Below are 24,099 nucleotides of genomic sequence, written 5' to 3'. Positions count from 1 at the left end.
ATGACCCCAGCACACAGGCCTGGCTCTGAGTGCCTGAAAGGAATGACCTCCATCCCCCATCCATCATCCCAGCTGTTCACACTCGGATCCTCTGTTCCCCACCAACATCCACCCGCTCCAGACCCCAACGGCCGGGCCGGGCTGGGCAGGGAGGTCCCACTCAGCCACGGTGGCTGAACTGCCACTGCCCAGGGTCCAGACTTCTCCTGTGGGCAGCTGTCATCACTGGCCCTCCACAGAACAGCTCACAGACATTTCCCAATTACACAGCAGCAGAAAGATGGGATAACCTTCTCCTAATGGGACAATCAACACAAGGGAATGCATACAGCACTTAGAAGATTTGATATTTACTTATAGCCTCCATATTTTATTCATGAATTTTACAATTCCAAATATAATGAAACAGTTAGAGTATTTTATTACAAAGCTTATAAAATAATTAAATATTACACTTATAGTTTTTGCTTTTTTTACACCATAATTCATACTTTGTGACACTACCATTTTCTTTCCTCAGTTGTCACTTAAGGAAGTGAGCAGAGAAATATAAAGGAAAAGCTATGCATTAATAAATTAATTATTTTACATCAAATAATAAAAAGGACACAATTATAAAAACAAAACAAAAACAACCTTGTAGTTTTCCTAGAAAAAAGGTTATAATTACACAATATCCAATATCAAGACAGAGGAGTTTAGGCTGAGATATGTTTCCAATCATTTCCTAAAGTATCACAGAATACATGTTTTTAATTTAAATTGTTTCAGAAGGAACTGCTAATTTTAAGTGACCACTGTCTGGCATTAGTGCTGAGCTGGCTAATCCTACGCTGAAACCATACTTTAAAAAAAACACTCAAACTGAACTACATTCATCAAATGAAGTTGTGGGATTGGGTGGAATTAGATAAATATGCCCCTCACAGGCACTCCCCAGAAAATTACAGTAGGACACAGCTCTGTCTCAGAATGGGTTTGGCAAATAGGTCGGGGTTTTTCGATGCAGAAACCTTCTGAATGGCACCATTTGATACATGGTGCCATCAAACATCTTGATACCAAATGGCCACAAAGATCGGCATGTTTACCATTCTTTTGTTTGCTGGTGAATTCTGAACTAAATACGACTATTAGGAGAGTGTATAAAAATAGAATTGACCTTTATTTGGTAAGAGTAAATAATCCACTTATCTTTTCATGCTTTTTTTTTGTGTAATGTGAATAAATAACTGTTTAGAGAAGTGCAGCATGAATTAATGGAGTGTAATATTCTTGTTATTTCCTTTGGGTAATGGATGAATCAAAATTTGCAGAGATATTTGAGATTAGAAGGAAGACATTCTTCAGTATCTTGGCATTCAAACAATCTAGCTTCTGAAACAAAACTACTTAAAATATCAAGTTTAAACTTTAAAATTACATATCTAATGAGCTTAGAAAGTTGAAAACATAACCATTGATCTCAATCAAACTGAGTTCCTTGAGTTAGTTGAAATATGAAAATCTATTTTACTTGTAACACAGCAATATTAAAAGTCCAAATATTCTAATGCTGCATATTTCTAGGAATACATTTCAAGTTACTAGTTAACCACCTCTGAGTTTCTACACAAAGCAGAAAATGAATTCTTCAAAAATTATAAAAACATTAGCATGATGCAAAACTTGCTTTTCCAGCAGCAAGTCTGGTAGAGAAGCACCATATATCTTTGTAGTGCACTATTTACTTCTGGTAGCCACACGTGTGACGCTGCCTTCTCCAGCCCACAGCCATCGGGATGTCCCCCCAGGGCAGCAAACAGCTTCCTCACCCTCACAACAGTCACCAAAAATAGGAAAGGACACGCCTCTGATGGTGTGATCTGTCCTGCTGCCACGCTGCAGCCTTCCTCCTCCAGGTGCCAAGCTCTCCTGCTTTGCATTCTGGTAAATCAGCCAGAAAAGGCTCCCTTGCCTTAATTTCTTCCTCGTAACATGTGACAGTGCAAAATGACACTTTTAAAGAAAGAAGAACTTCCCCTGGAGTCACAGTGTTCAAGTGATCCATAGTACCCTGTGCTTTAGTGAGGTCAGCAAATTAAGAAAAAAAAAGAAAGAAACATTCCTTTTTCAACATATATCCAACAATTACTGTACCTCAGACATTCCCTTAGAAAAAATGTCTCTTCCATCAGTGGTTTATGTGGCACCATGTCTTGCCTCAAAGCAAAGATAATTCCAACATAAATTGACAAGAGAATCCTGTCACTGAAGGGTTCAGATAACACGCTGCTATCAGTTCTTCTTCGTGCATGATTTACAACATTGCTTGCCATAAAATTTGTGGTTACAGACACCATGCTGGGGCACCAGATGACACCAAGTGAAGAAATCCACACAAGAAGGATCATCTGAAGGAGAGAAACCCAAGCATGGTAAGACTGTGTTTTAGCAAGTCTGCAATAATCCCACACCCTTGTATGCATTTGGTAATGTTAAAAACACGATGGGTGACTCGATTCACAGAAGAGGAAACATGAACGAGCTTACTAGAAATACTAGATTCTTGCTTTAACTTAAGACACATTAAATTTTTGTTAAGAGATTTGTTAACTTGGTTGAGATAGAGCTAATATTGCACTGGGGTCAAAAGCTGAAGGAATTAAAAATTTTGGAGCACACTTTGTAGCTCAGGAAAGCAAGAGGAAGTTCCACATTAGAGGATAAAAAAAGCCATCTGTGTTTACATCTTTGATTACAACTGTTGTTCTAAAGCCAGGCACTCATACAAATGAACCTACTCCATGCTTGATGCCAACTGCTGGTTGCCAGCATCATCATCACGTGGAATTTACCTGCACACAGAACTCACGGAACTCGGAATGTCTGGGCCCTGCACAAAGTGCTCTGCTCTGTGCTTGCATTCCAGCACTTTCTGGAGGGACTTGTTTCTCTCTCTTCCACTCTGCAAGGAAGCTCAGAAATCTCTTTTCTCAGACACTTCAGTTAGGTGTCATGAGTCAGGCTCTTAGGATTTTGACTATGCCATGTTGCCAAAATCTTAATTAACTGCAATGGGAGAAGAGACTGACTAACCAAGGTTAGTTCTCAAGAGCCCAGCTTTTAATTACGAATAGAGCCAAATCATATTTTTCAATTAAAATCTTATTTCTCTTCAATTTATGTACAGATATCATTTATACACACAGCTCCAATGCTTTAAAAACACCTCATATCTGCTCCTCTCTCCAGTTTTGCAGGGGATGGTTTATGTTTCTTTAAAAGAGCAGAGTGATGATTCATACAGGTGATTTATAAACAAATTCACCATGTCTGAGAGACCAGTAAGACTCAATGGGGTTTAGCAAAATTTATAGCTAGACTGAAATCTCCTGTGAGCATGGGAAAAGATTTCATTCAACTCTCAGAACTACTGTTTACATGGTCAATAAAAGGAATTTACAAGGAGACTGAACAAAAATCTAGCCACCACTGTCTGCATTCTCAGGTCAGTTACTGAGTCACAGCAGATAAATGCTCCCTCACAGAGCAGACAAATTCTGCATGTTCCGTGGGCCAGGAGTCATTTCCCTCTCTCTATAGGAACTTCTTTGGTTTAATCACCACTGCTCTTTTTTTGTTCCCTTTCATATGATGGCAAAGGTGATTTGTATGCCTTTATCACCCTCAAATTTATTTGAATGAAAAATAAAATAATTTAATAATAAAAATAATTCTTTTAAAATATGCCATTTTTCCCCTCAGGTTTTAAAAATATGAGCTTGTCTTTAAATTCTAATGGTATGGAAAGAAAATACGTCTCTTGAACAGGAACTGGGGAGCTCAGGACTGAACTGCAGCCTTCCCACTCCACTGCACTGCCTTTCTGTTCTGCATGGAGTGTCAGGAAGGATCCAGCTGGGAGTTCAGCACCAGCCTTCCCACTCCTTCACCTGCTGCCACCAGACAGAATTTGGGAGGACCCAAAGCAGACAACAGATGAAAAGCACACATCACACAAAGGAAGGAAAGCTGTTCTGATCTGGACAGGAAGGAGGTCTCCTGCTATGAAAGGGTGAATTAAAAAAAAAATAAATAAAAATTACTGTTTAAAAAGAAAGTATAAGCACTGAGGAGGCCACGATAATAAATCTTTATGCCCCCTTTGAAGATCAGAGGGCAATGCTAATATTGCAGAGGTAGGGCTGAAATTGGGACCTAACCCAAGGACTATTGGAAGGAACACAAAGAGTCCCACAAAATTCAGTGGATGGGGATCAGGCAGTCAGTTCCTTATTTCTATTTACCCAAGTATTTATAAGTTGTTCAGATTTTCATTCATTCGAAGCAGCTGGATTTACTACGAGTTACGGTGACCGTAACTGCATCTAGAGCAGGATGGAAATGACCCAGTTTGTCTAGGAAAGTGTGCAAACTCTCCCTGAAACATTAATTTCTTGTCTGTGATCACTGAGCTGGAGCTGCATGGCTGATAATAGAGACTGATTTGCTTCGATGTGATTCCAGCACAGCTGGTTTCCTCTCTTTCTGCTGCTTTAGACAGAAAGTTAGAGAGCAGCAAGGAGATAATTGATCTCTAGAGCCTGACGACCCAGGTATAATAAAGGGGAAAGGGCTCCTGCAGATGTGAGGAGAGAGAGAAACAGGCCAAGGCCAAAATTAATAACAGACAGTACTTCAGACATGAAATATAAAAGGGGAAAACAGGGGTGAAAGAAAAGTCCTTGCTATATCCTAACAGAAAAGGAAGTTATACAGAAACTCGAAAGTACAGCAGAACCTTTTAGGAATGTTAATTTGAAGTGTTAGCAACATTTACTGATAAAAACAGCAGAACTATTTACTTAGCCCTTTTAGGAGCATTTCATCTCCATATCCTTGTTTGGATTCAGGTCCCCTGATAGATGAGGCTGATACCCTGCATGTCTCGAGCTGATGCAGCAGAATGGTCTGTTAGGATCTCACTGGGTTTCACAGGGAATGTCAGGAATTGGGGCAGACGTGGGGGTGGTTGGTTAATGTCAATTTACAAGATGCAGGGCCAGAGCTTGACCTCTGCTCCCAGCTCCATTACCACCTTTCTCTTGCAATCCAGCCTATGTTTTATAGAGGTTGCTTCCAGCTCCCAGTTTTAAAAAGGTAACAAGTCAATTAATGTGCAGTATTTTGAGTTACTGTTTAAAGTGCTTTAGCACGCCTAGATAACCAGATTATGTGGGACAAACATGGGCCTCCATGAGCTTTCTTCATGCAGTTAGGAAGGAGTCACAAACAGTAACCATCCTGTACGCAAATCTCTGGAATGGGGTAATGCACCACTCTCTGTCTGCGCTGGTGCTGAGAGAATTCCCCTTCTGCCATTCCAAGTGGCACAAAACCTCTTGCTCCCCTCTCCCTTCTCATGCTGAAGAGGTGGAGGGATAGAGCAGACATGAAAGTGGAGAGACCTTAATTTCATGTTCTCTGACTGCATGTCATGCACTGGCCAGAAGCAGTAAGAAAAGAAGGACATTTTGGAATCCCAGGATCTGGATGCAATCTGAAAGACTAAAAGTAAATGGCAAATTCTTATTGCTTAGTTCCAAAGTTGGTATTATTAATTACAAAACAGTACCAGCATAGAATGCCTGTTATTCAACAAGACAGTAAAAAGGTGCAGCTCAGAACCAAACAGCATGACTTTTTCACAGACTTCTTTGTAACATATCCCTATTTTTAAAATCTCCAGTGCCAGTTGTACTCCCAAGTTTGCTTTAAGAGGGCTCACTTGGTGAAGAGAGATGCTGTTAATATCAGAGAGTTATTGTAAATCTGGAAGTCTGTGAAAAAAACATTTATGAAGGAACAGGCCAGATCAGTGGTGTAGCGAAAAGGTGATGTTTGCTGGGTATAGAACTCTAAGCAACTAAGCCTGCTGCAGCAATCTAGAGCTGAGTTTTACCTCTTTTCACAGGGACTGGGCAGAAGTTGGTGTTGCAGGCTCTCAGGACCGCTGGTTTCTGCTGGGGCAGGCAGCCAGCAGCTGGTCTGCCCTGGAGCAGGCACTGCACGCTCCGGGTCTGCACTCCCCCGCCACAGGTCACCGTGCACTGAGCAGAGGGGAAAAAAAACCTTGTCTTTCATTGCACAGACTCTGGGAGCCCCTGAAAGCCAAAGAGGGAGCTTTCAAGGGCCTCAAATGAGACTTTCAAAGCAAGAGAGGGCAGGATCAGGTGTGCTGCTGTTCACCAATCCCCATCAGGGCCAACTTTTCAAAGACGTGTGTCTTTTGGTTATTTAAGGACTCAGCTGAAAATCTGGTTCCTTACTTAGGCATCAAGACAGAAACAGAACATTTTAGAAACCTGTCCCTGATTGTGTGCATCAATTTCTTTTGATGTCTAAGCCTCTGGGCCCAACCCTGCTGCCTGAACACAGATAAAACTCCCACTGGAACCATAATTATGGCAGTATCTGGGGAAAACCACTATGTGTTTGCAGGAAGAGCTATGAAGTATTTTAAAATTAATAAGCCTTTCAGTTGTATGTGTTTCATGAAAAGTTGTCCTTAAGATAGATGTGATCATTTTCATCTGATTGCAATTGTCAGGCATACATTGTTTCATGTACATATTATTAAATGAGTGCATGTCTCATTGATATATGACTCATAAAGTAGATAAGTTCCAGAAATACAGAAGCTTGTTTGCAAGAATGTAGAAACAAATACAGACTGATCCCACAATTAATCACAGTATTTAGGGAATTCCAGGCAATCTGTGCAGATGCTCAAATATATTATGCATAGAGATATGCAGTAGTTCAACCACAGTGCACTTTGAAGAAGACTGAGAAGAAAGTGTTGGAAAATGAGTGTGGAATGTAGTGCCTCTCAAGCATGAATAACGTTTTTAGGTGACATTCTTCAGTTTCAGGATGAAGAAATGAGCTGCACCAAAGTACATGATGGATGTGGGACCAGCTGCATCCCATCTCAGTGGCTGAGTGGTGCGGTCCTCCTTAGGGAATGGCTCCGTGCAGGAGGGACTGTTAGCACTGGAGGCAGCTCCTCTGTGCCATCCCACCTCTGATTTCCCATTCCTACCTGCTGCCAGGGCGAGGAATACCAGCCAGACACCATGTTATACAATGTCTGGGATGGACAGGCTCCCTTGTTACAAGCTTCCTCCAGGTTGGTGTTTGGTTTCTTGATGTTCCTGCATCTCCTCTGAGGGAAGGTGAGCAATTTCCCGTGGATGCTTTTCTCGCCGCATTTGAGTTCTCGCCGCCGCAGGCCGGGCCCGCAGGAGGCTGAGCACTGCAAAGGCAAAGCACAGCTTCTGCAGCCTCACAAACACACACAGATAAAGGGGAGTGTGTGATGTGGGACACACCCCAAACTGTGCACTACAAAAGCTTCACAGAACTAATCCCACAAAGCCCACGCTCCGTGAAGTGTAAACTGAAATATGAACTCAAGTCAGTGGCTAAAAAAGACATTGGGCTACATCTATCAACATCTGGGGTTTATAGCACCTCGCCTACAACACCTGATTTTCCAACAACAGCTCAGCTTTCTTTCCTCCCCGTGGTCTGTGTGTGTCCCTGAGCCAACATTTCCAAGAGCAGCCAGGGCAGGCAGTGAGCAATGAAACTGCACCACTTTACCTCACTCCAGGAAGAAATCACCCACTGGAGCCGGTCATTTTTGGGACAGCGTCCGAGCACACAGGTCTGCTGGGACTCAGGCTTAGGCTCTGTGCTGCACATGCTTTCAGGCAAGATTTTCACCTCAGGAGAGCCAGTACTCTTGCAGTAGACATCCCGTTTCTTACTACCTCTCCCACAAGTCTTGGAGCACTGTGATGGAAAGAAACACTTATTTGAACTGGAGGAAATGAAAATTGGCATTATTTGCATTTTCCAGCAGAGCACAGAAAGCATGGCTAATGTGCTGTGCAGCTGCCATCGTGATATAAGTAAACTTGAAATTCTATTGGTAAATACAGTAACATCAGTGTGTCACTTCTAAAACATTGTCCTAAGTGCTTTCTTAATGTAAGCTGTGAACTCTCTCAGCCCCCATGTAGAACAGACAAATAACATCTCTCTTCCACAGATGACTTAAGTTGGACTTGTGAGCAAAACGCTTTTGTGAGCAAAATGCTTTTTTTCCCTGCTCAGCATAGTTGAAAGCTGGTCCTAAGCTCCCATCACAGAATCTCCCACGGCAAAATGCTCTCAGCTGTTTGTCATTTTGTCCTCACCTTCGCCTAGAGGGATGAGATCGAGGCAGAGAAAACTGCCCAGGGAATCCATACATAACTCCTTCACCAAAGGAATCTCACCACAAGACAGAATCTGATATAGACAATGGTTAAGGAGATATTTGAGTTGCCAACTGTAGCTTAGGACGAGTCACCAGAATAAATATGCATTGCTGAGCCGTGCTTCAGTGGAACAGACACGCTGTGGTTTTCACTGCCTTACATACAAAAAAATGCCTGAATGAGCCATTTGTGATGAAATTAAGCGAAAAGTCCTGAAATAATGCTGCCAGCTTCCTACCTTCTTGCATCCTCTTCTTACTGTTCTTTCTACTAATAATTATGGGGCACGTTCCAAGGTAGAATCACTCTGTGTATCAAATGACAAATGTTTTTAGAAGATTTCATGAAAGCACAGATGTGCTGAGGAATATATGCAGAAATACCTGCACGCTGAAAATCTGTGCGTTTAACCCTTCCCCAAACAAAGAAAATGATCTTTTCACTTAAAATGACACTGATTTGTGCAGACAAGCTGGGTTTAGATTAGATGTTAGGAAGGAATTCTTCCCTGGGAGGGTGGGCAGGCCCTGGCACAGGGTGCCCAGTGCAGCTGTGGTTGCCCCTGGATCCCTGGCAGTGTCCAAGGCCAGGCTGGACACTGGGGCTTGGAGCAGCCTGGGACAGTGGAAGGTGTCCCTGCCCATGGCAGGGAGCAGGACTGGATGAGCTTTAAGGTCCCTTCCAACCTAAACCATTCTGCGAATCTATGATTTTACACACTTTTTTCCTCTTAACATCTTTAAGTCTGCAATGTAACAGTTTTCAGCTGAATCTTAAAATCTTTACTAACTTGCTCAATAGGCCTGTTCACTACATTTCAGCAGCACTGACGAACTTAATTTTTATGAGCTTATTTGAAAATCCCAACTTGAATTTTACACCTCTTAAAGAGGAGGAAGACGGATTTTTCGTAATTGTCTTATTTATTTAAGAGGAAAGGAAGTTTGAAAGTGTGAATGTATTTGAAGACCTGGTTTATATAACCTTCTGCCACACTCAGGTTTCCTTCTGATACACTGGAAGAAAAAGTTCTTTTTTGAGTGTTGTGATGGACTGTTGAGTAGTTACTCATCTGCTATGGTGCATTACAGGGCACTCCCTGTAAGGGCAGTTCGTGCTCAGCTGGGAGTGCTGAGATCAAGATGTTCTTGAACACCCAAAGAGCAACAGTACCAAGAATAGAACACATAAGTAATACATTTTTCAGCTAATTGAAATCCATCTTGAATCTCACTAAACAAGGATGGAAGAATAAAATGAATGTAGGTCCTTTTATAAGGGTACTGTCAACTCTCTCTTAAATCCCAAATGTGTCAGTGCTTCATTTACCCTTACATGAACACTATCAACCACAGTGAAAGATGGAGCAGAGCTGAGTGTTGTGTGGTTTTTAGCTCAGGTGGTTGAGTGTCAGGTAGCTGTGTAAAGCAGGGTGTGCACACACAGGAATCTGCCCTCATGGCAATACCTGCAGCAGCACTGCTTGTAGGAGAGTTACTCTAACAAAGGCAAAGCACAGAAGTAAGTAGTGAATGTGTAAATCACAAATTTACCAACCCACAATCCATATATGCGTGTGCATTAACATGCAACTCTAACCCCAAGTATTTCTTCATTCCTTGACTGCCTGCCATCTCTGAGAGAAGTTAATATTGCTTGGGAAGTAATCTCATAGAGGGCTGTTGGCTCTATGAAGAATTCATAGAGCCTTAAATTATGAATCCAGAAAGAGTTATCCATCTGTTTGTATGCACCCAAAAGAACAACACATGCCCACTTCTGGGAAGCCATCGTGTGCCAGCTCTTCTGAAGGCTGGTTACAATGCACATTTAGTTCACATGTTTATACAAAAATGATTTACATATTATCTTCATGAATGAAGCCACTTGCAAAGCACTGATCTCCACAAAGTCTGCACTATTCTTCCTTTTGAGGAGAGTTTTTTGCAGTATTTTCTTTTCATTATGCCAGCAGACAAAAATGTATGTTTTTCTCCAAATTACCTGAGACCATGGGCCAGGGCTCCATTCGGGTGGGCAATCCTGACTACTGCACACCTGCACCTGTGCTGGGGTGCTGACAGGACACAGGGAATGGGCCACCACCTCCTCTCTTTGGAAAGCCCTTTTCTGCACACACTGAACAAGACGACTTTGCTGTCCCCCTCCACAAGACTTGCTGCACGTGCTCCATTCACCTGCTGACCAGCTGAAAGAAGGAAACACGTTAGAAACACAGGAGTGCAATTAGCTTTAGAAAATCGATACAAATGAGCCACCTATCAAACATGAATTATCCAGGGAATTCTGCTCAGCCTATCTCCTGATGGACTGGTATCTGCTCAAGCAATCAAAAAGCTGCAGTTACATAATCTATTTTCAAAGCATGGGACTTTCTGCTAGGGATGAAAGTCACAGAACTAGAAAAACAAGTATTGTTTATTTATAGCTTTTATCTACTAGAACCAGCTTGCCTATGAATCTGACCTGGAATCTGGAATTCCACAGGGACTGAGAGAGATGCTGCTGTTGAGGCTGGCGGAGTATTTAGAAGATATAATTAGAAGATGTAATTAGCTAAGACAGAATTTAGCTGAGTATGTACCAACCCTGTTTGTGCTGAGATATGCTCACACAGGGTGACAAATGTTGGCATTTCTGTCAAACCTTACTGGCCCATTATTCATCAAAAAGAACTTGCTTGCTAAAAGCAGCAGTCCTATCACTGGTGTCTTGAGGAAATGAAAAGGCTCTGAAAGGCTGAGAGAGTTGGGGTTGTTCAGCCTGGAGAAGGCTCCAGGGTGACCTAAGTGCAGACTTCCAGCACCTGACGGGAGCCTGGAAGAGAGCTGGAGGGGGACTTTTCACAAGGGAATGTACAAGGAAAAGGGGAAATGGCTTTAAGCTGAAGGAGGGCAGGTTTAGATTAGATATAAGGAAGAAATTGTTCCCTGGGAGGGTGGGCAGGCCCTGGCACAGGTTGCCCACAGAAGCTGTGGCTGCCCCATCCCTGGAAGTGTCCAAGCCAGGCTGGACAGGGCCTGGAGCAACCTGGGATAGTGGAAGGTGTCTCTGCCCATGGCAGGGGGTGGAATGGGATGAACTTTAAGGTCCTTTCCAACCCAAAGCACACTGTCTCTTTATGATTCTCTGACTCAATGATTTACATGTCCTCAGGCTAATAAATCTGGCAGACAGCTGATGTAGAATCCAAATAAAACACAGGCAATTTAACCAGCACAAGCTGTTGGGCAATGTGTGCTCGAGGCACAGGGCTGCTGCAGCTCCACGTCATGTCCCTGAAGTGACACAAAGTCTGAGGGGCTATTGCCAGTTACTTGGGCTAAGTTCAGTTTTGAAATGCCAGGAGCTGCTCACTATTTCTATTCTTGAAGCACTGAGTGGGTCCCCAGCTCTTGTGGGACACTTTGCAAACATGCAGCCAAGTGTCTGTCCTTGAAGGCTCCCAATGTAAGACTATAAATCACAAGCAGATAGGAAAAGAGAAGTGAAGAAGCAGAAGAAATTATGAATGACTATATGATTACTCATTGAGAAATGTTATTCAAAGACCCAGCACTGAAATTAAACTGAAGATTTTAAAAGACTTTGACAAATTTTTAATAATTTATGTCATGGAAAAGGTTCTTGTCTCACATCTGACCACTTGGCCTATCCTGCTTCCACAGTTTCTCACAGCATCAATCCTGGGACCCCTGGAATAGCTGCTTACACACAATTTTAATGACAAGAAAGGTTTTTTTGTCCTGGATGAAAGATGCACAGCGTCCCATTTGCCTGTCTATTCACATCTGCCTGAAAAAAAAGCTCATTTTAATTTGTAAAAAATTTATAAAAAGCCTATTTTTGAAAAATGTCACTGGGAATAGAAGAAATCCCAGCTCTCAGTGTCTAGCAACTTCAGGAACTGCCAAAAGTGCTGAAAAATGTAAAAGGCATTAATTTAAGGACAAAAAAATATTAATGTGAAAAGTCAGTCGTTATGTAATACCAGAACACATCAGAAGTTTCCTTTTTGTCTGATTTATAAATATGAATGACAAACTTCTGGGAAAAGAGTTTTAATCCATTTTACAACTTTTAATTAGTTTGCCTTGATGTTTCTGACAATGGTCATTGGTAGAGTGACCAAAAGTGTTCATTTTAAGAGTTTATTCACCATAACTGCCCAGAAAGCTCTCCTCTTCACAGAGGAGAGGGCAATAAACCTACTTTAATGTCCTCTAGTAAACTTCCATTTTCCAAGATTATCTGGGATGTGATCCAAGAGAATCTTTCATTAGCTCAAATAACTAAATAATTATGACCAGATTTGGCAGCTCTGAAATCCAACAACAACAGTGTGCAGTGCTGGTGCCTTTCTGTGTGGGACAGTAGTTTGGTCCCACTCAGACTAATCAACCTTTGTTCTTATGCAGCAATTATTCCTCACTGACCTTTACAAGTCTGGAGCCTCTCTTATGTCCCCAAACCAACACACTTGTATCTCATCTGCCACCTCCTTCCCCTGCCTGTTCTCCCTGGTGTATCTGGGTTTGCTTTATTTGCTGGCTATTAAATATTCTTTTGTTTCTCCATGGTATTTATTAATCCTAATTTTTTTCTTTTTTCCCTGTTGGCAGTCTTGGGTTTATGGGAAATACTACATGCTGTGAGTTTCTGGGTAGATTCCTCAGCAGAGATATCCTGGCACAGTTTCACTCGGCTGCATGGCAACCCGTTAATTTAAGGCATGGTCCTACATGTAGATGCTCCATACATTAATATATCCTAAGGATTTTAAGAATAATGAATTAGTGAGTTGAACTAGTTTCTCCTAAAGGTGCTTGGGGCTTTTACATCTTTTCTTTTTGTACTCTTTTTAGTGTTCAACTCATTAACTTTGTTTTAAAGTAGTAAATCACAGAAGAGCTGTGATTTCAGTATGAAAACATTGTACTGTGTGTCAAAATGGATATCCAGCATTTTCAGGGTAAATATATATCAGTGGATGTTCAAAATACATCAGGATCTCAGGTTAACAGACACAGAAAATTTGTGTGGGATCAATATAAATAAATCTGATTTGGGTGGAGCTTTATAGCATAATGATGCCACATCAAAACAAAGGTAAGCAGAAAGAGCTTAGAAAGGCTCCTGGAGACATCCCAGACAATACACATGTGTGTTCATTGGATAAAAATAGTCCTGACAGAAGATAAGTTGCATATGAAAAGATTGTGTTTGGCTACAAAGATTACTTAAACTTGGTATTGAGAAAATCATGTGGCTAAAGGCAATCTGAAGAAACTGCTGAAGCAGTAACGTGGGGCTCTCGTGTCACATGGTACCATTATTTAAACCTTATCTCTATCGTTTTGTGGTCACAGTGTGTAATCTGGCATTTGGATTTTGTGTACTCTGCTGTACTCTTTAAATGTGCAGGAAATTCCAAACTATTACTGGACTATTTTTCAGTTTGTTCAACATATTGCAAAGTATAGATTTTTAAGTAAAACCAAAGTCACTGCAGAACATATGCATCTTTTTGCTTTGCCCCACCATCCTCTCCTGGACTTGGGGGAGATGAGGAATGCTTCCTATTAATCATCATTAAATGGGACATTTTATGAAGTATGGGAGCAGGCTTAGCCAACTGCTTTTACTGTTGCTTTTATCACCCCAGAGTAAAACCAGCAGATGACGCCAGGTCTAGACCCCTACTCCATTTCTTCTGCCTCAATGCATCTTCAAGAGTATTTACTTCCCACTGACTGAAACACTCTGAAGTTTTTCAACATATTCCTTTAGAAAATCCCCTGTTCTGGAGGTTTAAATGTCTTGTCCAACATAATACAGCTTTTCTGGTCTTTAATATAAAATTAAAATAACGCTGAGGCTGCAAAGCCAGGAATCCAAAAGTGAAATAACCAGCAGAAGAAAGATGGCCACCGTGTCCTTTAATCTATCCATTTATATCCTAAGCCACATAATACTGTGTTTAATTATATGAGCACACCACTTTTTTTTTCCAAAGGACCCCTACTTCAGATACTATAAATCAGTGTAACTCCCTTAGTTTTGAAATTGATTTAGACCAGCTGGATTCTAAGTGCTTATTTATATGTCAATGTCTTCCTTTGCATCTCACCTTTCTTACATCTTTTAGAAAATAGGACTGTTCACAAAGGCAATGCCTTCATATTTATTTCTGTGGGCACCAGGAGCTTTGCTCACAGCTTGTTTGGTTTAGATAGTCCTCTTCTTGGCATCACAATACGCTGTGGGACATTTTGTCCCAATATCACTAATTACACTTCACAAGACTCTTTTAACCTAATATGTGGAATGTGGGTCATGGGGCCAAGCTTCCACACAGGGAGTAGCACTTTACTCAGGAAATGGGCTTAGTGATTCAAGATGAGCAAAGGTGGCAGAAGGAGCCCCTGAGAAAGCTGGATTTGCTCTGTGTCACCCCAGCACAGGGACAGAGCCCCCAGGAGCCCCTGCTTTAGGCATCAGACCCAAATCTGGGCAGAAAATCTTAAACAATTCCTGGTTCACGTTACAGAGCACGAGGGGTTCATCCAGCAGGCAAACAATTCTGTGTGCCCCCGAGAGGATTCCTTCCGTGGCACAGCCAGGTACAGGGCAGAAAACCCCAGAGAACTTACTATGCTGGGCAGGGATTCGTGTTGCACAGTTTTGTTTCAGTTAAAGGCTTCGTCCTTGGGCCACAAAAGGAGGTGTTGACTCGTGCACGATGATCTTCCAAGCAAATTGCTTTTGCTGTAATGTGTCCTGTGGAAGTGTTAGAAAAGAATAGACTATAATAAACATGTATTTGAAATGTAAGAAAAAAAAAAGCAGTAGGGAACAATTTTAACTAAACAAGTCTAAACTCATCCTTGGTACAAATCCACTGACTTGAACTAAATAAAATAGGGGTTTATGTGGTAACGTGTTTTTAACATTGATTTCCTTCTCTGTAGCACAGATACTACTGAAGTCAGATAAAACATTTTAGCTATAAACAGCAGATTTGCAGACTCTTCCCCCAGCAAAAATCAGTAATTACTCAAATCCTAATTCCCTGCAGACACTAGCAGTGCTTGCTTAAAGCCCTCCTCACGCTCTTGAAAACTGCAAATAAACATTCTGTAAACTTTTTACAGTGAATCTCTACAGACTCCAGACTTCTGCAGGTCCCTGTACCTTAAACTCAATCAAGTGTCAGCAGCAGGACAATTACAGAAATGCCTTAAGTGATTTTATAGATTTATCTTTTAACTGAGACCTGTCATTCACCTCACACGTGGTTCATTGGGCACAGTGAATCAAATTTGGAAACGAGACTGTTTCCATCACTTTTATATCCATACTGCAACCTTTTAAAGGGAAGGAAGAAAATACAGCTGCCATATTTTATGGCTGCAGTGCTCCTGGTGGATCTTGCTTCCATAAACCATTTACTGAGATGCTGTGAAGTTCTGACAACACACCAGCAAGGTATTCCTGAATTTCACCTGAACTTTTTTGCCAATACAGGAGCATTTCCTTCAGAACCCAGTCCTATCCTTTGGTATTACAGACTTCCCACATGCCAGTTTTTTGCTTTCATTACATCCCAGAATTACTTCCTCTGAAAAAACATGCAGGATTTATAAAAACAAATAGATGTCTGTGCAAGAAAAGAAGTGCACAGCAATAAGAAATCCTCAGCTTACATGGAATTTCAGGCTTTGAACTGGCAGAATTAAAATATTGGTAATTAAACAATGAGAAGATGGGGGTGCAGCTCTCAGTGGAGGTCTTGACAATAATTTAATTTTTGGTTGCTCTCTACAGATAGGATAAATTTTCCTAATTATTTGGTACCTTTCTACATTCCCAAATTACAGCATCAAAGTATATAATTAATTTCCACATTACTTCAACAGGAAGATATCATATGCATATGGGCTGACCTAAACAAAAAAGACTGACTTGCTGGCATGAATATTTTTTACTATAAAGGCAACACAAAATTATTTCCTCTGGGTTCTAAGTTATCAGATAAAAAAAAATAAGGACCAGGTGTTCAGTGTAACCCCCTGTACGTATCAATACATGTTTGCAGAATTAAAGGCAGTTGAAAAGATTTGAGATACTTTAAAAAAAAAAAATGAAAAGGAAGATGCTTGGCAATGGGAAAGTTACCTACCACCACCACAGGTTGCTGAGCACTCAGACTGCACCGTCACCCACGAGTAGCTGTGTTTTCTGGCAGATGTCTTGTCTTCAATGCTGCTTTTGGCAAATGTATATTCCCAAGCAATCCCAGGATTTTTGCCTTGTAACAGGATCTGTAGAAGGATATTTGGGGTTTGTTTAAAAAAAAAAAAAGGGGGGGGAGAGAGAGGTAAAAAAAAGGATTCTGTCAGTCTGAAGGAAGATGAACTAAACAAGATACACACAAAATACATGTACACACAGCCTGCTTGTGAGAGGATTTTCAGGAGACCCAAAGGAAAAACCATCAAAGCAATTGCTAAACAGCAAAGCATTGCCTGGACCAACAGCTGCAGGGCCTGCAACAGAGGGGTGCAGAAACACAGAGTCCCCTCCTGAAAATCAGGGGCATCTGACCGAGTCAGTGAAGCAGCACTGCCTTCAGCAGAGGTGGAACATCACCCACAGAGCCTCCTGCACTGGCCCTGACCCAGCGGGTCCGGGCAGCCACTGGGAGCCCACTGGCAGGGGCTGGACACTGCCTGGGGCACTGCAGGGCATGGATTTGGGATGTGGGGATGGGAGACATTTCCTCTCTTTAGCAAGCAAAGTCCAGGCTGATCCTTCTAGCAAGGAGGAAGCCTTTGCCCACCAAGCAGGACTCAAATGCTCTCCTGGCAGAAGCTTTAACAAAGCAGCAGCACAGCTGCGGGCCTGGAGATGGCTTCCTCAGTTCTTGAGGCCGAGGGTATAAAACACAAGTTTCTTTTTTGTAAAAAACTCTTTTCTATGTGGACTGGTGATAAATTTTGTTTGTAAGACCCTCAGCTGGAATTTTTCTCATGGTGATTGAAGCTGATAAAGCTTCAGTGCAGGAGAGAACCTGCCCTTGGGCGTCTACAGAGGAAAAAAGGATTGGAAAAACCTTTTATTCACCATTTCAGCATAATGTGTTAGAAAATTTATAGAAAGTGTGATTGCTGACCATAACACCAATCTTTTTCATTTAACTCAGGGAGCCCAGCTCTCAAAGGTGCACTATTTTAGTGGTGAATTTATATTGCAGTTTTCATTCACTGTATTCATTTCAAGACTGAATTATAATCACTGCAAGAAGCATGAACATCTGACACATACCTAAATTTGGGGAGAAATTTCTACTTAACAACATTCATTTTAGAAACTTTTGGCAGCAAAGTGCATTTACATCCACACTTAAGAGAAACAGTGCAGGAGTTTACAGTTACAGAGCTCTAATAAGTTTTAACTCCACCAATATGGATCTTGTCATAGTAATATAAAGAACAGGTGCAGTCCTAAATAAGCTTTTGATAAGCATTAGCATTTCAAGTACAATTCAAATCTATGCTAATGATTGCCATTCAAAATATTAATAACTTATCAGTTAAGCTTACACAATGTCTGACCTGAACACTTAAGCAATCCATACAAGTAGAACTGATCTCTGTATAGACTGGCTTCATAAAAGAGCAACAAACTCACATTAATGTTGTTTAAGACCAAGGAACATAATAACATTTGAAATGCAGCCAAGGGTTTTAAGGTATTCTGAAAATGTACCTATTGGAAAACAGAAATTGCCCATGACAGTGAAAATTCAGACCAAATTTACATGACCTGCAGCTCAATAATGTTGAACACATGAAGGATCTGGACTGCAGAGTGTTTACTTTTCTAGAAGAAAGAAAAACGGATGCTACAGTTTCCATTCTTAGTAGCCAAAGATTTTATTTCAGTCAGGGAACCTCAATAATGATCCAAACTAACAATACAGCAATTACAGCTGCCAAAGGCAAATACTTCCAAATGAATTGTAGAGTATGTGCCTTCTCCTGGGAGGGTTCAGATTAGAAACTCCTTCAAACACAAGTAAATTAAGTATTTAATGTAAATTTTTTCAGCCATCCAAGCTAAATTCATGAGCACCTTAGACTACCTGTGAGGTTGTGGAAGAAATAGCTCTCAGAGTGATTACTGACTATTTTGACTGAAATTTCTTGGTAGAAATAGATCACAGCTATTGTACAGGATCAGGATTAGTATGGAATACTCTGAAATAAGGAAACATGAGAGTTGAGACTGCTGTGCAACTCCTGTCTGCCTTGCACAGATGCACCCCAGATCTCTGGATCCCTTACTGGCCTCCCAGGAAACCTCCACAGTGTTGAGAGCCCCCAGTGCATGGGGCTCACTCATGAGCATCTCACAAAGCTTCTGTATTTCACCTTAGGCTCCTGCCCCAGTGTGAGCTTCTGTGCCCTGTTTGCTATACTCTATCCAAACCATTCCCAGTGTAACTTTTTTCAGGACTTTTCTTTTTCCCTTAGTTATTCATCATTATCTGATGTAAATGTGATAAGGTTTAACAGCCCCTTCAGATGAAGGAAAACATATAAATTTTTATTTTTACAAATCTATCAGACTGCTGATAGCAAAAAGTCCAACTGCTAAAACAGCTGTTCTTGAGTTAGAATATTGAACTCCAAGTCCATTGGCATTAGAGTTTCCAGATAACACAGGCTGCAATAACATGTTCACTCTACTGTTCTTCTCTCAAGGACAAATTGAGACAAATATCTGAAGTTTAAAGCTTCAGAAAATGCACTTCAGAAAAAAAATGCAGTGTGTTAACTGTAGTAAGAACTGAGCCCTGGAATACTATTCTCCACTTAAAACAATGCCTTCCCTGGTTCTTCTTACACACCAGAGCTCAAAATGTTGTAATTTACTTTTACTCATCCTACAAGTCTAAGGTACTAGCACAGATCTCAGCATCTTAGGCAGCCAGAAACACTTTCTCCCATTTCAGTAGGTGCTCTGTGTTCCTTCAAGTGCAGAGGTTGAAATTCTGTCTGGCCTTTTAATAAGTTGTGTCAAAGGAGGAGGAGGTTTTGTCCACACCACAAAACCTTGTGTAAGGGTTAGTCCTCATCTCACTTGATTCTGACAACTGTCATAAAACTGTGCTGTGCCAGTGGCCAAAAACCAGCAAAGTTTAAAACTTTTCTAATAAAAATACCTTGAAGTATTAGACTGAACATATGTCTTCTGAAAGTGCTCTTTGTGACAGTGGAGGCAAGGAACAGATGGAATGCATTCTGAACACGGAGTTCTGAACAGGAAAGGGGGAGGATGAGAAGGTAAGAGTGGCAGTTTTACTCCTGTTAGAGCAATATTCTCCTGGTGCTTCAGCAGAGTGAAGGGAATGATCTGGGACGAGTCAGAACAAGACCCATGAGAATCCATCCCTTCAGAGAACAACCACGCAATGGTGCAAGGAGCTCGCAGCTGGGTGAGTGCTTGGGGTGGTAAATCCTGCACACCAGGCAAGCTGGGCCATACACATTTTAAGACCTTGGGCTACACCCCCTCCTTGCACATTGGGAAGTAGCCACAATTCTAACAGGCAGGAGAAGGGAACTTCCTCTCACTTCCTGGCCAGCAGCCAAAGCCAGAGCCCCTTCCCACCCAGTAGGCTACGAGAGTGAATGTTTACCAAGTAGGAGCTGCATCACAGTCAGGTGTCTCTCCTCCTGCATCATCCCAGCTATGTAGAAAAAGGGCAAAATCCAATTATGGAATAGTATTGGAGACAAAAATACTGCAGGGCACAAAACCATATGCTTTGAAGTCCCTGGCACTCAGCTGAAAAATAGTACACGATGGATAATATTCGACCGAATTTTCATCAGGAATGCAATACTATTGCAAAGTTGCAATTTTGCCAAAGTAATGAGCATATAAAAAGTTTTCTATCGTATTTTCAAACATTCATTATGAAGCCCTTTCTTAACAACCCAATAACTGAAGTCTGCATATTCAGCCAAGTTATCAGACCTACAAATTTGGAAAGACCTCCAGTGCTAGTCTACTTAACTGGACGCATTCCAGCATCTTTTCAGCCAACTGGCATTTGCTCCCAAATTTACAGCTGGCAAACAACCTCCTTAAACATTTCCAGTTCCTCAACAGAACTGTTTAATGTCTACCTTTAACACACCAACCACCTGACTTCAGACACAACACTCAGCAGCTCTGACCGCAGGGCGCAGAGTTATAAAATTTACAGCTTCTTGAGTTTGAAAACCACAGGCTCTATGGCTGGAATCTGCTGGATCTATTCCGAAGAAAAAGAACTGTGGCTTTAGCTTAGGGCACAAAATGTAAAAACAATGGATAGATTGAACTCTCCTGAGTAAAGAACCTTTTCCTTTTTCTGCTAATTTTGATGTGAAAGCTAAAACAATAAATTCCCTAAACTAGCTGTGCATCTGCTCCTTTGTTTGAGATTGATTTTTTTTTTCAAATGGCCATCTAAAGTTTCCAATATAATACTCTATTTTGCAGGTCAAATTTTTAAAGAGTCTACTAACATTGCTTTATTATGATTGACTCAGTGGTTTTCAGTATTTTTTTACTGTAAGATGTGTATGTGAAATTACTTGCAGCACACCGAATTATAAGATTAATTTATACCAGCTAAACTCCTATTTCTTCCACAATGTTTTGTCCAATATATAGGAAAGAATACTAATGGCTGGCTTGTAGCAAGCTGAAAAAAAGACTCATTATCTCTGTGGAGGACTAATAGACATTTACAAATCACTTACAGAGTGAAGTTGAGCATAGAGGAAAAAAGCCAGGTAAAGGATTATTTTCATCTGCACGCATTCTGCATGTGCCTCATTTACAAAATGGGTGTGAGCCCAATCTCTGAATCCCTGCATCCACATCCCAACATCCACAGTGCCTTTGATCTGCATCCTCAAGCTGCATCTACATTGCAAACATCATCTACATTTCCTGGGTCACTCCCATGCTTTGGAAGTCTTGGATAATTTCTTTAGGGGAATGTAACACTCTGCAGAGAGGGCAGACAGAGAAGTCTGTGTGAAGGCAAGTGCCTGGCTGTGCTCTGCTTGGGACCTGCAGTTCTCATCCACTGGGGATCCACGTGCTGTTTAATGAATGTTGTAATATCCAGCATCCTAAGCCACATTCTGATTTCTCTGTTCAATCAAGGTTAATTCCATTGACTTCTGTGAATTTATTCTGGTAAATCTAAGCATGCAGCATATGGTTCTGGTGGAAAAATGTTTAAAACAAGTTTTAAAACTGGGCAGTTATTGGATGGGATCCTTGACAGTGGCAGCACCAGGGCTTCAAAGGAAAGTGGGAGAACACCTGTTTGGAAAGCAGTAAAGGAAGAATTACCCACTGGGTACTTAAGCCAAACCTTAAAACAAAAGGCGTTTTATCTCTTCAATACTTCTAAAGTAACTTTAAACACAGTCCTAACTAAAAGCTTATGACAAATTACTGTTTTTCAAGAAAGTCCACTAAGGTCATTAAAAAGGAAGAAAAAAAAAAAGAAGTATCCTTGAAAGGGTCCTATATGATCTCATTTCTACTTCAGCTGTTTCAAATTTATCTTCCATTGTTACTGTGCTCCGTTTTTTCACTGTTCACATGCTAAATGTACAACCTTCAGGGATGCTGTCCAGCAAATCTCTCCTCACTACAGGAGAACCCTTTTATCCATTGTAATGAGTCAACATCTGTATCTTATAAGTACATCTTAGGTCTCTTTAGCCTACTTTCTCTTCAGGGGAAATCAGTACAAATTTATCATCTAGTAGCTAATAATAAATGTAATCCTTTATAACTGCAACTTGGCTTTCTCCCAGTGGCAGCTACATCATCAGTAAAGCCATTCCACCTGGCCTCCCTTCTCCTGTTCTCCCCTATTGATAAAGAGGAAGTGATTTACTGGATTTAATTAGACATATTCCTGCCTTGAAGCTCCATTCACCTTCTCTTCCTGTGGATGTCTGCCTCTTTACAAAGCATCCTTTCCATCTGTTACTTATTGATGTTAAAATAAACTCTCTTTATTTCACAAACACTTCTCAATTTCTTGATTTAATGTTTCACCAAGTTTGAGGTAAACTTCAGTGAGGATACTGATCCTGTCTCATCCTGGAAAACTTTGCTTTCTCAAGTTGTATTTGACTTCTTAAATCAGTCAATTCTTCCTTCATCTACTTATTGATAGAACGGAACGCAAAATTACAAAACTCTCATGTTTTCAATTTTGTTCATCAATCCCTGGCCATGCAGCCTTTTTCATGCCCACATAAAATTTTGTTTCTTGTGCCCTTTCAGAATCTTCCCCAGCATTTGTGTGTCATGGAGCATGACTAAATATTTCACCAAATGGGTGTCCCCAGTGAGCCTCACATGTGACCGAGTCCTGTGAGGGTTCTCCTTCTCCAAAATCCTTTGGAGCAGCTGGCGGTGCCCACTGGCAGCTCTTGTTAGCAAAGCTAGATAATTAATGATAAATACACTGACTGTTTCCCTCAAGTTAAATATCTTTCAGTTAACAGAAAAACACTGACAAGATCTTTAAACTGGAAGAAATTACCTTGGCTTTCCTATGTCCAAATAACATATAAATGAGCTGAAGGTATTCAGCTACATTTTAAAAAATCCAGCATGTTTCTATTTGAGACAGACATGCTACATAAACTATATTTTAAAAAGCTGGTATCAATTTCTCATCCTAGATTAGCATCTAGCTATAATATTTCTACCCCTCTGACCACTGACCATCATTTCATGAAATCTGAATTGGGCCATTACAGCAACTGTTGTCTGAATCTACAAATATTTTTCATTTCAGCTTTTACTGGTTTTTGAAAACCCATAATCACCAAAATATCAGTCATGTTAACTTCAGAAGGACACTGATACACAAATTCTGAAGGACACCAGTTTACTGGGTTTTCCCTTCCCTCTATCTGTGAAATCAATTCCTGAGCAATCCAGAAGGGATGCTGATGAATCCTAAAACCTCATCATGCATTCACCTTTCCAGCAGTTGTGCTCAGGAAATACTAGTCACACATATTAATTCCACATTCATCTCAAAATGTTCTCTTCTTCAGAAAATATCTGGCCACCACAGTTTGTACTTTTTCTCCCACAACCCAGTCAAATTACAGATTCACTACTCTTTGTCTTTTTTAGTAAGATTCATTCCCATAATTACATATATATAATATATATGTATAGATATGGAGGGGAGGGTTTGGTGACATTCTACAGCAAATAAGAAAAGCACTTTCTGCCTTTTTCTGGTCTCTTATCCATTTTTGAATAGTGTTGAGGTCTGCAATGTCTGATTAAATGTATGTGCTCAGCTGAACTATTGAAAAGCCTGAGAGAAAAGCAGATGCATTTCAGGAACAGATGCATGTACAGGAACAAACTGTACAATAAAATATAAATACAGCACATCTCAGAGAACTGCAAGGCTGAACTTGTGTGCAAGACAATGGGAAATTTAAAGATTTTTTTATTATTATTTGCATCTGCTCCTTCCCTCTCAATACATGCTTCAGACATCTCTTTCAAGAAAGTATTTTGGAGGATGACTGCATTTCAAAGGAAGTGATTGCCTTGAGCACAGACTTGCCAGACCTGTCTGGTCCCATCCTCTCCTGGGAATGTTGCTCAGAGGACGTGCACAACCTGAGCTTCATGGATACCT

The 24,099-nt window shown here is 40.9% G+C and overlaps 1 protein-coding gene across 4 annotated transcripts in view; it reads right to left on the bottom strand.

Annotated features, from left to right (window-relative positions):
* Positions 1-338: 338 nt before the first annotated feature.
* Positions 339-24,099, bottom strand: part of ADAMTS18 (ADAM metallopeptidase with thrombospondin type 1 motif 18) — a 77,165-nt gene continuing 53,404 nt past the window's right edge. For all 4 annotated transcript variants that reach the window (XM_032121786.1, XM_032121784.1, XM_032121785.1 and 1 more), the window contains 7 exons: positions 16,516-16,657; positions 14,987-15,113; positions 10,317-10,521; positions 7,651-7,842; positions 7,088-7,300; positions 5,945-6,092; positions 339-2,393 (listed from right to left, as the gene is read on the bottom strand). In XM_032121786.1, coding sequence (XP_031977677.1) covers positions 2,278-2,393; positions 5,945-6,092; positions 7,088-7,300; positions 7,651-7,842; positions 10,317-10,521; positions 14,987-15,113; positions 16,516-16,657 — 1,143 coding nt within the window. In that variant the 3' untranslated portion in view covers positions 339-2,277. The remainder of the gene's footprint in view (positions 2,394-5,944; positions 6,093-7,087; positions 7,301-7,650; positions 7,843-10,316; positions 10,522-14,986; positions 15,114-16,515; positions 16,658-24,099) is intronic.

This window comes from Corvus moneduloides, chromosome 12 (genome assembly GCF_009650955.1).
Source record: "Corvus moneduloides isolate bCorMon1 chromosome 12, bCorMon1.pri, whole genome shotgun sequence".
Lineage (NCBI taxonomy): Eukaryota > Metazoa > Chordata > Aves > Passeriformes > Corvidae > Corvus > Corvus moneduloides.
Note: the sequence above shows the minus strand (reverse complement) of the source record. Positions and strands in the feature narration are given on the sequence as shown.